The following is a 14,052-nucleotide window of genomic DNA, read 5'->3' as shown; positions in this document are numbered from 1 at the left end:
TGCTTCCCGATACATAATTGGAAGCACGTCTGGCTGACAATCGGAAGGTCCAGAGTTCGAGTCCCGGCGAGAGCATGTCTGATTTTTCCTGTTTTCTGCTCCGAAATAAATTTAGTGACTCCATAGTGTCACTTTAATTTACTCAACCCTTTGATTAACTTTGAAACTATGTAAAATTCAACTCTAAGATTGGTACTGGTGTAAGTAAAACGCTTGTTGCATTTCGAGAGAATGGGACAATGATCTCTCATCTTCAAGGACCAAATTATAATTTCAAAATGTTCTGTAGTCATTATGTTAAATAATATTACTTAAATGTGTAACCCAAATGTAAAAAATAGAAAAAGGAAAATGGAAAGAAAGTAAAACAATATTATGAGGCACTTATTTTAATACAGTTTGCAAGATTGGAAGTAAATGAAATTATTCACAAAATTTGGTATATTTTCGTGAACGCGGTCGTGATTTAACTGATGTGTAAAATAAGTACGATCCACTTAGCACATTAGAAAATACTCCATTCCTCTCTCCACTTAATGCAGATATCGTTTGCATATTTTCCCATAAACACCGAACTCGCAGAGAACATTAGAATTTTGGAGCAGAAAACATGAAAAAAAAATTTCAAAGGTTGGAAAAAAGTCTGAAAGGTTTCAGATTTTAAATTACGTCCAAAGGAGCGTTTTATTAACGTTTTGTGTGTTACCTTTATTTATTAAATATCATGTTCTTCGCACTTAAACGATAAATTTTTGTTCAATAGCAATGTCGCAAAATAATTTTAAAATGAGCCTACCTTTAGAATTTCCGATATACACAGTTCCGCGCGCTGGAGATAAAAATGTCTCCCTCCCCGTAGATTGTTGCTATTGCTCGCTTTCAAATCGTTGAGTTTGCTACTCAAAAATTCGTTAAAGTGAATATGAATTCGATAATAAAACAAATTCTAAATTTCAAATTTGAGCTTCCATATGCCCATATTCGCAGTAGGATTACGTCATTCAAAATTCGATGGCTCTATGTACCGTTGTTTTATCACAATGCGAGAAATATACATACATTTATGCAGATTTTTCATTATTTAATTTCTTCAAATATAATGCAGGACTCTAACATTTGGTGGCAACACTTTGAAAAGTGAAACGGACATTTATATTTATTCAACGCAAAATCGCAAAACGAAAACAATAGTCCTTTAGGGACAAAGCCCCTTTGGACTAAAAATACTTCGAGCGTCATATATTGTACACCCTTGCTATAAAATTATTAATTTAAGACGAAAAAAGAAAGAATTTTTGAAATACAATGAAAGAAGCAATATCCCTTAGTACAAATATTAATTACCCTAATAAATAAATTTCTCACCATCCTGTTGTAAAATCTTAAGAATTCAAATGGTATTCAAATGGTTCTTAACTGTGTAAGTTAAGAACTTTGTTTTCTAAAAAAATCATGCAAAACTTTTTGTATAATTAAAATTATATAATAATTAAAACATAATATAAAAATATTACAATGAAATAAGCAATAAATCTAATATTTTAGTTATTCCAAAGCAATGAATGAAAACTATTGCCAAACCCACATCTCTAAAAGAATAAAACTATCATCAGAAAGCAATGACTAATCAAAATTGTGCTTTGTGGATGACATAATTTAAAATATACAAACCTCTTTGCCATTAGATAATAAAGAGAGAGAGAGGGGAGAAAAGGAAACTCTTTTTGTTGTGCCCCGCGAGACACATGAGCGTCAGAATAAGAAGATCGCGATGTGCGTGTTGTGTGTCCCAAGATTGAAAGAAAAAAATCTGATGTATACACCACATGACTTCCTTGTACGGAATATTAAATTATACGCATTTTTTCTTGCATTTCATTTAAACTTATTAGATTGAATTAAACCTACTTCGCCGACAGCGCATAAACCACAATAGAATAAATGCATTCTTTAAAATTCACTTTGTATACCATAGCGACACTCTGGCGCTAGGTTTACTTAACAGTATTATATTTCGTTCATATTATAACTCAAAATACACAAAATTTATATCATTTCAAGAATTATCTAATCGTTGCCACATGTTCTATTCAAATACTATAATAAAGCTAGAACTATGTATAAAAGAAATTAAGCAAACAAAACAAAAAAGAAACAGTTTTTCACAGACGATTGAGTATTTCTCATTCAATTAATTCAGTCTTCACTTCGCGACAAGGCAAAAATACATAAAAACTCAAAATATCTGTATTAAAAATTACGAAGTAAATCTTAAACTCTTATTTCCTCGAATTTCCTCGGTCTATTGGCTTACGCGCAGTATGAACGAAAGACACGCAGACAGACTCTTTCTTTTATTATATGTAGAAATTAACTTAATTCAATAATCATTTATAAAAAGACTATTCTGCCTAAGATCTAGATTGAAACTATAATTGATGTTTTATATCAATCAACCAAGATCCTCTGATCAATCAACCAAGATCATCTGAAACATTGAACTACTATAACATTGATCACCTGAAACATTGAACTAATGTAGCATGATAATGCAAAGAAGAGTGTAAATAATTTTCACTTTCATGTAAAAGTCATGTAAAAATGTCACTGTCATGCAAAAATATTCATTATAAAGACTCTGTAAGAAGTATCTTTTCAATAAATAATTTCTACTGGGTGGGCTTTTTCCGTTAGGTATCACCTTAGGTCGGAAGCCCTCTCAGTGGCGTAAAGTGGAAAGTTTCTCCTTGTAAATTTTCTAGTCCCTCTGCTTTTCAATCCTCGCGATTTAGTGCTATGGAAGATTTACTTTTCTTAGGTAGTGCTTTCTTTTTCATTCTTTGGATAACTTGTGAAAAAAAAAAAAAACCTCTTTCAAGGAGGAAAAATGCTGTCTAGATAGGGGTTCAATCAAGTTAGAGACGCGTTTTGATGTCTGATGGACTCGTGTGTAAACTTTACGATGGAAAAAAGGTAACAATTCTCCTCCATATATTTGATTGGAACCTTTTCATGTCCAACCCTCAAGAAATTAGGTTACTTTCGAGCCTTTTTTTTTTTTTTTTCTTTTTTGCAAAATTTTTGGAACCAACAGTAATAATATGCCGTAGTCACGCTTAACTCTATCTGACGTAATCGGTAATCTTAGGCGGAAATCACTATTTAACTTCATCTATGATTGTACATAATCAAAATTGTCGGGGATCGTGGGGAGGATGGACCTCTTCACTGGATTGACTGCTATTTAATTTCTGGCCGTCAAATTACTCATGGCAGAAATCTTTAACTTTTATCATTAAACTTTCGTTTCATTAAAGTCAGGCCAAGTGTTAAGGAACCCATCGAGCGCCAATTTCTTTTTTTCTTTTCTCTCTCTTTTTTTTCCTGTAAAGCTTTTTTCAAAATACGGTATATTGATGCTGAAGACATCGTTGTAGCTTGAGATATTTTTTCGCATGATGTTACATTAAGCTCGTTACAAACATCTCATCTCTTTCTGCTATAGGTATTTTGATCTTCCTAACCTTCAGTTATCTTTAATGTCTGGCACGTTCTTCACAAAAGCAGGTAACTCAATAAAAGACTGTGACTTGAAATTACTGTCTGATTTACTATAACTTCAAAGCATTCTTAAATTCTTTTGATATTTCGCCACCTTATAAGGTATTTCTCCCGCCTTCTTAGCGAGCCTTCGTAGTGTAGTGGTCTGCACACTCAGCGCGTAATTGAGAGGTCCGGGGTTCGATTCCCGGCGAAGGTGTTGCATATTTTTCATCTTGCCTGCTTTCAAAAAATACCTAATGTCTCTGCAGTGGCGCCCGAACTAAAAGGGTGTTGGATGATGATTCTCCTCACCAAGGATTTGGCGATTGGGTCCCTTAAAAACCCCAGTCGCCCTTTGAAAGAGGGAGTATATAAGGTATTTCTCCCACCTTCATAGCGAACCTTCGTGGTGTAGTGGTCTGCACGCTCAGCGCGTAATTGAGATGTCCGCGGTTCGATTCTCGGCGAAGACGTTGCATATTTTTCATCTTGCCTGCTTCGAAAAAACACCTAATGTCTCTACAACCTAAACTTTCAGTTTTAAAATAGAAGGTTTAATTTCCTTCAATCATAATTTCTCGGAGATATCGCTTCAGACTTTCATCGCTTCCAAATGACATACTCTAAACACCTCACCTGAAAATTTGCTTTTGTTTCGAACCCTCGGCTAAGATTTACAAATGCACGCAACTCGCCCCGCCGTCAAGAGTTACCAGGAATCAATGTAAGATTTGTTACAGCTTATGTAGAGGCATATCAAAATTGACTAAAGACTTCTGGAGGCACCTTCAAATCTGAAATCCAGCTATTCGAACATCAGATAAGCTTAAACCGAAGGATATGACATAGCTTATGAAAACTACATTTAAGGAAAAATATATAAATACAGGGAAACAAGTATACTCATCTATGTACAAACAGCAGAATTCTTCATTCTTCAGCTAATATTTTTAACATTCGTGATATTTAAATACATTTGATATTCTTCTTTCTGTTTTGTTCGCTATAAAATATTTTAGAGATGATGAAATATTTTATTATTTAGCTGACAGTTCTTTCATTCGCTTTCAAATGGACTCTAGAATAATAAGAATGACATCCGCATCCAACTTACGACACGGACGTGCACAATATTTTATATTGAATCTTCCATATACTCATCATTATATTAAAACTTGATTCACATATATATTTAAAATAGACCTTCAGTAAGAAATTTTGGAAAGAACATTGGTGTGAAATTTCCTTAACTGATCTATTCTACCGTTCAGTAACACTTAGATCATGAAATTTTATTTTTATTTCCCTAATCGGTGGTTTCCTGACCAAATAGACACTTGGAAGGAAGGAAATTTCATTCAGACTGCATTTCTCAAATTGCAATATTGCTGTTTTTGAAAAATATTTTAAATTAACCTATACACATATGCTATATAAATTGCAATTACATTGATGTACCTGAAATCTTGCAGAGCAGTATTACGAATATGAAACGTTTTTAATTTTCACTGAAAAAAATTAAGGATTAGATAAAAAGGAACTTAAAAATTAGGTAAGTATAAACTTGAATTACTTTGAATTTAAATCAGAATTCTGAAAAATTTTCGAATATCAGATTTCTCGAATCCTTCAAATAAAATTATAAGGTGAAAAATGATAAAAACGTTTGCATAGTGTTGAAAGTTTTTAAATAAAATCAAGTTTGAAATCTGAGTTTGTAGAGTCATTAGGTTAATTGGAAGCAGAAAAGATGAAAGATATGCAACCGCCTTCGCCGAGAATCGAACCACGGACCTCTGGAACATCTGCCCAGCGTGCTACCGTTACACCACGAAGGCACGCTAGGAAAGTGGGAGAAATACCTTATAAGTTTAAGGAAAAACAAATATGAAGAATGCATTTTTTTTACAAATAAATTTTAGTTTATTAGAAAGATGCAAAGGAAATTTGGTGAATGATATAAGTAGTTAAACTCTTGAATATTAAAGTTCAATTTCTTAATTTAGTTTGATAAACACATTAGAGTAACAGCTCATATTTTATTTACAATTTAATAGATAAGATTATTCAATTAGGGCAAAGCACACGAGGGCTATCTGCCTAAAGGGAGGGATGCTTTCGTGGAGGACTTTCTAAAGGAAACTGGCTCGTATACACATTACACATGGCGAAAACCACGAAAATGCCCATGCAGCCAGCCCGTTCGCGGAATTCGAACCTCGGACCGAACTACCAGTGTTCAGCGTCTTTACCGCTCGGCCGCTGGTGGGCTATTTACAATTTAAAATTCAGCAACCATATAATTGGAGTCACGCTGAATTGTAAAACTGAATAGTACAACTGCAGCATCCACAGCTGAAGCGTACAAATGGAGCAGCCATTGTTGAACAGTGAATAAATAACTGGAGTCACATTTGCGTCGCCACAGCGTTTGTGTACCAAGATCGTAGAAAAATTCAAGAGTTATTTTTAATAGGTTATCTACAATACCCTCCAATTACTAGAGTAAGAATTTCGGCAGATTCGTTGGATCACATAAAAAAGCAGTGTGGCAGACAGGGCCGTCACGGGGTGAATTTTGTGTTTCAGGTATCCTAGAAATTGTAATAATCGCATTAATGTTTTAAATGAACTAATAAAATAATTTTTCTGAAATTTTGCGTTAAAAACGTTCGGAGATTTTTTTATTTAGGATTCGAATAATAAGAAAATAAATAAATAAATAATATAAACAAAATAACAATATCTCCAAGATTCAAATTTTGGAAGTTCATATCTTTCTGAAGATTCGAAGGTTCTGAGGATTTGAGTGACTAATCTTAAAAAAAAAAAAAATAAATAAATAAAAAAATAAAAATAAAAATAAAAAATAAAAAAAGTGCAGTGGATAATCCAGTTAGCATCTACAGAGTTAAGGCAAATATTTAGAGCTAGGTTTAATCTCAGTACATTGGTCCTCACATTAAGCGTATCGGAAAAAATAAATTGCCTAGTGTTCCTTGCCATATTCAAACAAACTTTTTGGAATAGCATTTTCTCTGTAAGTGCGCACTGTGTCATTTTCAGAGGAATGCGGGTAAGTTAAAATAAAGAACAAGTACTAGATCTGTTTTTCAAATTAGTGCTTTATTCTTTAATTACATAAAAAAAAAAAAAAAAAAAAAAAAAAAAAAAAAATTTGAGTATTCGTACTCACAAAGACCAATATAATTCCTCCTTTCGATTTCACTATAATTTTATTACGGCTTATTCAACAATGATAAAAGAGAGGAGAAAGGAAGAAAATCTTTTGCTTGGCTTTTCTGTCTGGAAAAAAGTATGTTCAGTTGCATTATTTCAATAGCTTCAAATCTGTATATCGTGAAACAAATTTTTCCTAATATAGTAGGAAAAATTAAAGCTGTAGAGTCTTTATTTTTCTTTGAAGCAGGAGACAAGAAAAATGCGCAATGCTGTCGCCGGGACTCGAAACAGGACTTCCCGAATATGCGCCGAATGTGCAACGGTACACCATACAGGAGTGCTGGAAAGAGAGAGAAAGTACCATATAAAGTTCTAGTTCATGTTTATATGGACTTTACTTACAAAAAAAAATGCGAACGTTTTATTAATTTACCTCAAACATTTCATGAAAATCTACTTCGTTGCTTATAAACGATGCAAATAGGATATTGTGACTCACAAAATCTAGTTGCGACTCTCAAAATTTCTTGAATCCAAACGTGGGGCTCTTATTGTCCTGAAATTTGGCTTCCCTTGTAGCTTTCCACATGTAAAGGAAAAAGGCAATTAGTATCATCAAAATAATAAATGTAAAATCAGTTATAAATAAAAATAATAAGTGTAAACATCATAAACAAAATAATAAAAGTAAAAAAATGTAATAAAAATTAATGTTATAAACTAAAATAATAAAAATAAGCCTAGTCATGGATTTACAAAAGGCGTTCAATCAGTTCTATACTTACACATAGTGTATTGTTTCTGAGATTAAGAAACGTCCTGAAATATTGCATAATGTCATCACTAAATGTAGAAAGAAAAGCACACACAGCAGGTGTTATTATCTCAATTTAAAGGAAACTATACATCTTAATTTAAAGAATTATTATTTCTTTGTACTTTATTTTCAAACACATTTTTACCGACATTTTACAATAAAAAAGTATATTTTTATTTTATTTTATTAATTGACCGTAACAATCCTCAATAAAGGATATTGTCACGACTATAAAATAACATTGTTATATAGATTTGAGGTACGTTTATATAAGTATAGTTTAACATTGATATTTATAGGCCTCAAGTTTAAGATTTTTTTTAAATCTAGAATATAATTCCCTAGCTTGGGGTTTAAGATTTATGTGCAGTACTGGTCCGAGGAGCAGTAAACAGGCATTGAGTAGTAAATTTGCATCAGTAAGACCATGCTTGAAAAATTATGTTACCTGAATATTTCTTAAACAATCATTTAAATATTCACTTGGTTATACAGGTGACAGGTGACGGAGAACGGGGACGCCTGAAGTTTAACAGAGGTTAACAGGCATATGTCCCGCGTCCTCCCCTGGAGTTTATTTAATAGTTATAAGTGTGGATACATGGCCGTACAGGGGCAACTGTTTAACATCTGGCATTTGAAGTACATTTGAATTAACATACAGGCACGGTAAAAAAAAAAAAAAAAAAAAAAAAAAAAAAAAAAACAATAGGTTATAACAAAAGAAGAAAATTAAACACCTAAAAATGGTTTTCAATTTTCTTCTGCTCCCTATGCAGTCAGAGATTAGATGGTAGAGCATTAGAGTGCATATGTCAGTGCAAGTAATGTATGTAAGCCTTATTACTCTGGTTGACAGAGGTCCTGGCCATATGCTGCAATGGTGGTTATTATTTTGCAGATTTTATTTATGGCCGCTCTGTTTTTGGCTAGAACTTGTGAAATGCTGAGATATTGGCTGGTATCGGGAAGTGGAACTGTTCCGTGAGTGGGCACTGAAAGATATAATGGTCCGGTGATCCCTCACCCCCGCAAACACATCGATTCGTAGTTGAGATGGTGCGGCGGTAGAAGTAATCCGGGAAGGGACCATGACCAGTAATGAAGTTGGTAAGGGGAGCAATTGCCATAAGGCGCTCCGTGGTTACTTTTGGCAAGAAGCTATGCGCTCTCCTTCCCGTGTCGCCCTGATCCCATTCTCTTTGCCACCACTGGATAGCGGCATTTCGCAGTTGACTTTTGAGGAAAGATGGTGGTGCTGATACTGATATCGGTCTGGCATTTTGGTTCGAAGCAGCCTCTTTAGCGAGTTCATCCGCTGTCTCATTACCCATGTTACCTGCATGGGCTTTAATCCATACTAGGTCAACATGTGAGTGCCGATTATCTTTTAGGATATGCTGCAGTCGTATGATCAGCGAGGAGGCGTGACTATGTTTGTCAAGAGCAAGCAGTGTCGACATACTGTCTGTATAAAGCTGCACATGTGTGATGTTGTTGAGTGCCACGTATTCAAAGGCAGCTGTTATGGCAACTACTTCTGCTTGAAAAATGCTATTATTTGGATTGAGGTACCCTTTCCAATGGTGTGCAGCATGGCCTTGCCTGTAGTATATAAAGGCACTACCTACACCCTCAGCAGTTTTCGAGCCATCTGTGTAGAACGCGTGCATATTAGAGTTTCCTTCTGGTTGACTTCGTGACAGTTTGAGGATAGTGTGAATGCCAAGTCCCTTGTGTGCTGGGTGCGTGTGGAGAGGAGTACATGGATGTTCGTAATTTGCAGGGCTATGTAAGGTGCCTGCAAAGGTTGCGTCTTTCTGTAGATGTATTATTTTAGCATATGTGGCCTCTAGCTCCGCTTGGATATGAAGTGGTATGATGCCTGCCAAGGTGAGTGCTGCATAAGTTGCAGTGGTGCGATAGGCTCTGCATAAGCCTATGGCGAATGGGCGCTGTAGTGATAGGAGTTGCTTAACCTTGCGCGCGGTCATGGGTTGTGCCCATATAGCTGCCGCATAGAGTGCCACCTTCTCAGCTACAGTTTTATAAAGTACCTTTTGAATGTGGGGATTCCGTCCCCAGTTCCGGCCTTGGAATTGTCGTGATCTCCTGGCAATTGCAGATGTTTTAATCTTTTGTGCCTGGATATGCGGAAGCCAAGTCAGACCTGGGTCCCATATTACCCCAAGGTATCTTAAAGTTTTTACGACCTTAATATTCCGGCCTTGTAGTTTGATACATGGGCTACGTGTTGGATTTGTACCCTTTCTTGGAAAGATGATAGCAGTGGACTTTGTGGTGGATATTTTGAGTTTTAGCTCTTCGCAGAGGTTAACAAAGATAGTGCATGACTCACTGCCATGGGCTTCAAGCTCAGCGCGTGTGCGGCCTCTGACCATAATGCCGCGTCGTCCGCGTATGAAACTAACACAGTATGTTGTGGCCACCTTGCCTCTAAGACTTTATTAAAGGTGAGGTTCCATAGCAGAGGCCCTGCACAGGACCCCTGTGGACATCCTCTCACTTGTGTTATTGAAACAGTACTACTGTCGTTAGAGATCATCAGTTGCCGGTCTGCCAGATAGTTGTCCAGAACTTGATAGATATTTCTTGGGCATCTTGCCTCTCTGAGGGCCTGCCTGATGGCAGGCCACCAGAGGGTATCGAACGCACTTTGCAAATCTATTGATATAAAAGCCGTCTGGTAGCCCTGCGATTTGTTCTGAATTATGACTTCATAGATTCGCTGCAGGGCAGGAGTGGTAGAACTGCCTTGTTTGAAGCCAAATTGTCTTGGGCTAATGTTTTGGTATTGATGTAGATGAAATTTTAGCCTGTTGACGATGAGCTTCTCGTAGATCTTTCCCATCGCCAATAGAAGGCAAATTTACCTAAAGGAACTCGATACTAGGGGGTCTTTATCCTTTTTTAAAAATAATACCACATTGCCTTTTTTGAAAGCTGTGGGGAATATTTTATAATGCAGAAGCTGGTTGTAGTATTTATGGAAGTAGGATGGTCGTGCCTGATATGCAACTTTGATAATTGCGTAATCGAGTCCGTCTGGACCCGGGGCCTTTTTTAGTGGCAGATACCGGAAGATATTACGTATCTCCTGTGCAGAAAACTGTATATCGTTCAGTGTGCATGGCGAGCTTGTATCTTCTCTAATTTGCCTCTGTTCTGAAGTATCTGCTTGTGTATCATCTGTGGGAAAGATAGCATTTAAAAGTTCCTTGGCGGTGGAGGCACTTGGTTATACAAATAAAACAGTCACATATCTTTAAAAAATTATATCCAGTTATGTCAATCTCCCTTTTACATAAATCTTTTCAGGAAATTATGAATGCCCAATCAAGTTAATTGCTATAACTGTTTTGAGAAATAATTTAACCGTTATCCGCTTCCATATTGCGTGATAAGTTTTAATCAATAATTTGATGACATGCGATAAATAACTAACATGTTATTATTTTAACTGTTTTCAATCAGCATCTACAGATTACACTCTAAAAACGACATCTAATATAACATCGTTGCAAGAGCAAAGGACCACTGAGAAAAAGTCTCCGTAAGGGTACGGCAAAATCAAGAAAGATTAGTAAACCATGATTTGGAAGAATAAATGATAAACTTCAGAAGTTTGAAATCGAACATTCTTAATTAAAAAGTGCATATTTTCGATAATTGATATCATGCGAATAAATGATGCTTATTTTGTGTTAAGCTTCAAATTATTACTCCAACAGTATAATTTTTCTACTGCTTTTGCCTATTTTCAGAGGCTCTCAGAATAAAGGTCCCACGATGACTTCTCCATCTCCTGGCCCAGAAGTGATGTTGCGCATTTACGACTTCGAGAACGATATCTTTGTTGATACTGTCCTATTGGGGCAAGTGGTGGAGCTGGAAATAACTATTCGAGATGGAAGTAAGTTCTCTTTTCTAATCCATTCCCTCATACAGGTCAGTAGAACAAAGACCGCTGTTTACCGCTTTCTTTAATGACGCTTTGTCTGCTAACTGAGTGATGTTCTGATAACGCAACTCTGTATCATTGAACTGATATACAATGTGCATCCAGCTTACTAAGAGTATTTAGTTATTTGGCACAGAAATTAATAAAAAATATCATAAAGTATTTTTCTATTTTGATGTTAATTAAAATTAGCTGAAATGGGTTGTTTGCTGACCGACAACAGTCACATCTTATTTTTTTGCTTATCATCTTATTTTTTTCTCCGCCATTACTATCTGTCATGATACCTTGACTCTTACCTTGGCTATTTTATGCTCAAAAACAGAAAATAATGATTTATTAAAGACACCAGAGATGAAATATTCGTTTACTTACAAATGCAGATGAGAATAACAATGATTATATGTACGGAAATTCATTAGGATGCATGAAGTAGCGATGATCGCTAACACAAATGAGCCTTATAAGGTTTTACAATTTCTTTCACGGCACAACTATGCATATCCTACAAAAATAAAATGCTGCACTTTCATGTTGGTATCTGTCAGGGGAACTATAAGTATTCACTAAACTTTTTTAATTTAAGTAGCTAGGCTATCTGTATGCAAAATGCTCACAAGACTTATTGACATAGGTTTACCAAAATATGCCCCTATTGATTTATAGGAAATATATATAGATTATGAGGAAAATTTTGATGCTTATCTGTTGATGGGGATTCCACTTAGCTTCAAACGTAAACGTTAGCGCGGAATCTAACTAAATGGCGGCAACCCTGACATGGAATCTTCATGGAAAAAAACGAACTTGTAACAACAGTCATGTATCGGAATGATATCGCGGCTGTGCTCAATGGCGAATTAGTGCCCGATGCCGAAATTCTGAGTACATGGGGAAAATCATTGTTCCCCTCCTTTTGTACATAGCAATCTAATTCCTTAAAATTATTGCTAATGCTCACTTGTCTGACGTAGTCTGTTCAAGCCCACGAAATTCCTCGCGGCAAGGAACGCTATATTATGCCTGTCGTTGGCAACATCCTTCAGCAACTAACAGGTGACAGTGCGATTTGGCTCAGTTTCATCCCCAGTTTTAAAGGAGAGCACCCCGGGGGGGGGTACGGTTCCGAGGGTCTCCCACCCCTCTCCCCTTCCACCAAACCACACGAGAGGACTTTCGGCTCGCGGCATATTTAGAGAGCCGCCATGCTGCACCGACGCTATACATTTACAAACATCCACGCCTTCTTCGGGATTCGAACCCTGGCCCTTCGAACCTTGGCACGGCAGTCAACGACGCTAATCACTATACCGACTGGGCGGTCAAAAAAATTGTTGTTCTATCCATGTACACAAAGATCTTTTTTCGCTTAAAAAACCATCACAAATCTGAAAAAAAAAAAAAAAAAAAAAAAAAAAAAAATCGGCATTGCTCACAGCCTTGATATTACGCACATTAAACATTTCACAGCTTTCCATTACCCGATAAAAAAGAATACCACATTTTAAAATTTGGCGTACATTTGGCGACTTGCGCCCGTTAACAGAAAAGTACCAAAACTTTTTATATGCAGTAAACGGTCTTCATGGCAGCCATCTCTCTAAATCGATCACATATGAGAGTGACCAATACTTTTGTGACCGCAAACAAAGATCTGCACTAAACATCAATGATCCATAGAACGATAGAAGATCAGTATTATTTGGAACCATCAGTGATTGTCTTAAACAGGATTCATTTTAATCCATATTGAGTAGTGGATTTATGAAATTAGAGACTCATCTTACCAGAATCTGCGTCAGATCTCATCTTCAGACACAGAGTATATTTACTATTTTTTTATAATTTTAAACTGATATTCTATGAATATAAAATGTTGTCTGTGGGCGCCTTGCAACGTGGACCTCTCGTATTTGTTATTTGTGCGATTTGTGAATCAGCCTCTAAGTACATTTCTGCTTGAAAGAAATCTTCCATCTAGTCCCTTTCCTAAATGAATATAATTATACTACCCATGATAAATTTAACCTCAAAATGTCAAGAAAAATTCATTAACTAATTTTAGTCTAAGATTTTACTTTTCTTCTGCTGTTCCCACATTAAAAAAGTTAAAAGGAATCACAAGAACTTAAAATATCTGCTTGTAATAAATAAGAAATAATAAAATTTGTTTGTATTTAATTATAATTTTTGATCTTGAATACGTTTTTAATTAATTTATTTTTATTCTGTTTGTATACTTTTCATATTCTTTGTGCCCAGTGTACTTTATTACCTTGGCTTTTGATTCAGTTTGACATCTTTAATTATTTCCAAATAATTATTTTTTTCGACTTTTTAACATACATTGGATTTTATTAGCATTTATATACAGATTTCTTTGATTTAATTTAGAGAATAATTATTGAAACCTTCATAATTTTATCTCTATATACATAAGAAAACAATTCCGAAACTCCATTTAGGACGTGATGAAGGACAGCATCATTCTTTCAAAACTTTTACAAATATTAAGCATAATTTTTAA

At 35.4% G+C, this 14,052-nt stretch overlaps 1 protein-coding gene across 2 annotated transcripts in view; it reads left to right on the top strand.

Moving 5' to 3' along the window:
- Positions 1-14,052, top strand: part of LOC118195492 (uncharacterized) — a 376,248-nt gene that overhangs the window by 62,155 nt on the left and 300,041 nt on the right. For both annotated transcript variants that reach the window (XM_085806599.1, XM_085806598.1), the window contains exon 6: positions 11,329-11,477. In XM_085806599.1, the coding sequence (XP_085662725.1) occupies positions 11,329-11,477 (149 nt within the window). The remainder of the gene's footprint in view (positions 1-11,328; positions 11,478-14,052) is intronic.

This window comes from Stegodyphus dumicola, chromosome 12, assembly GCF_044657685.1.
Source record: "Stegodyphus dumicola isolate Sdum_Otavi_A_Nest chromosome 12, ASM4465768v1".
Lineage (NCBI taxonomy): Eukaryota > Metazoa > Arthropoda > Arachnida > Araneae > Eresidae > Stegodyphus > Stegodyphus dumicola.
The sequence above is the reverse complement of the archived record's forward strand: the minus strand, read 5'-3'. Positions and strand labels throughout refer to the sequence as shown.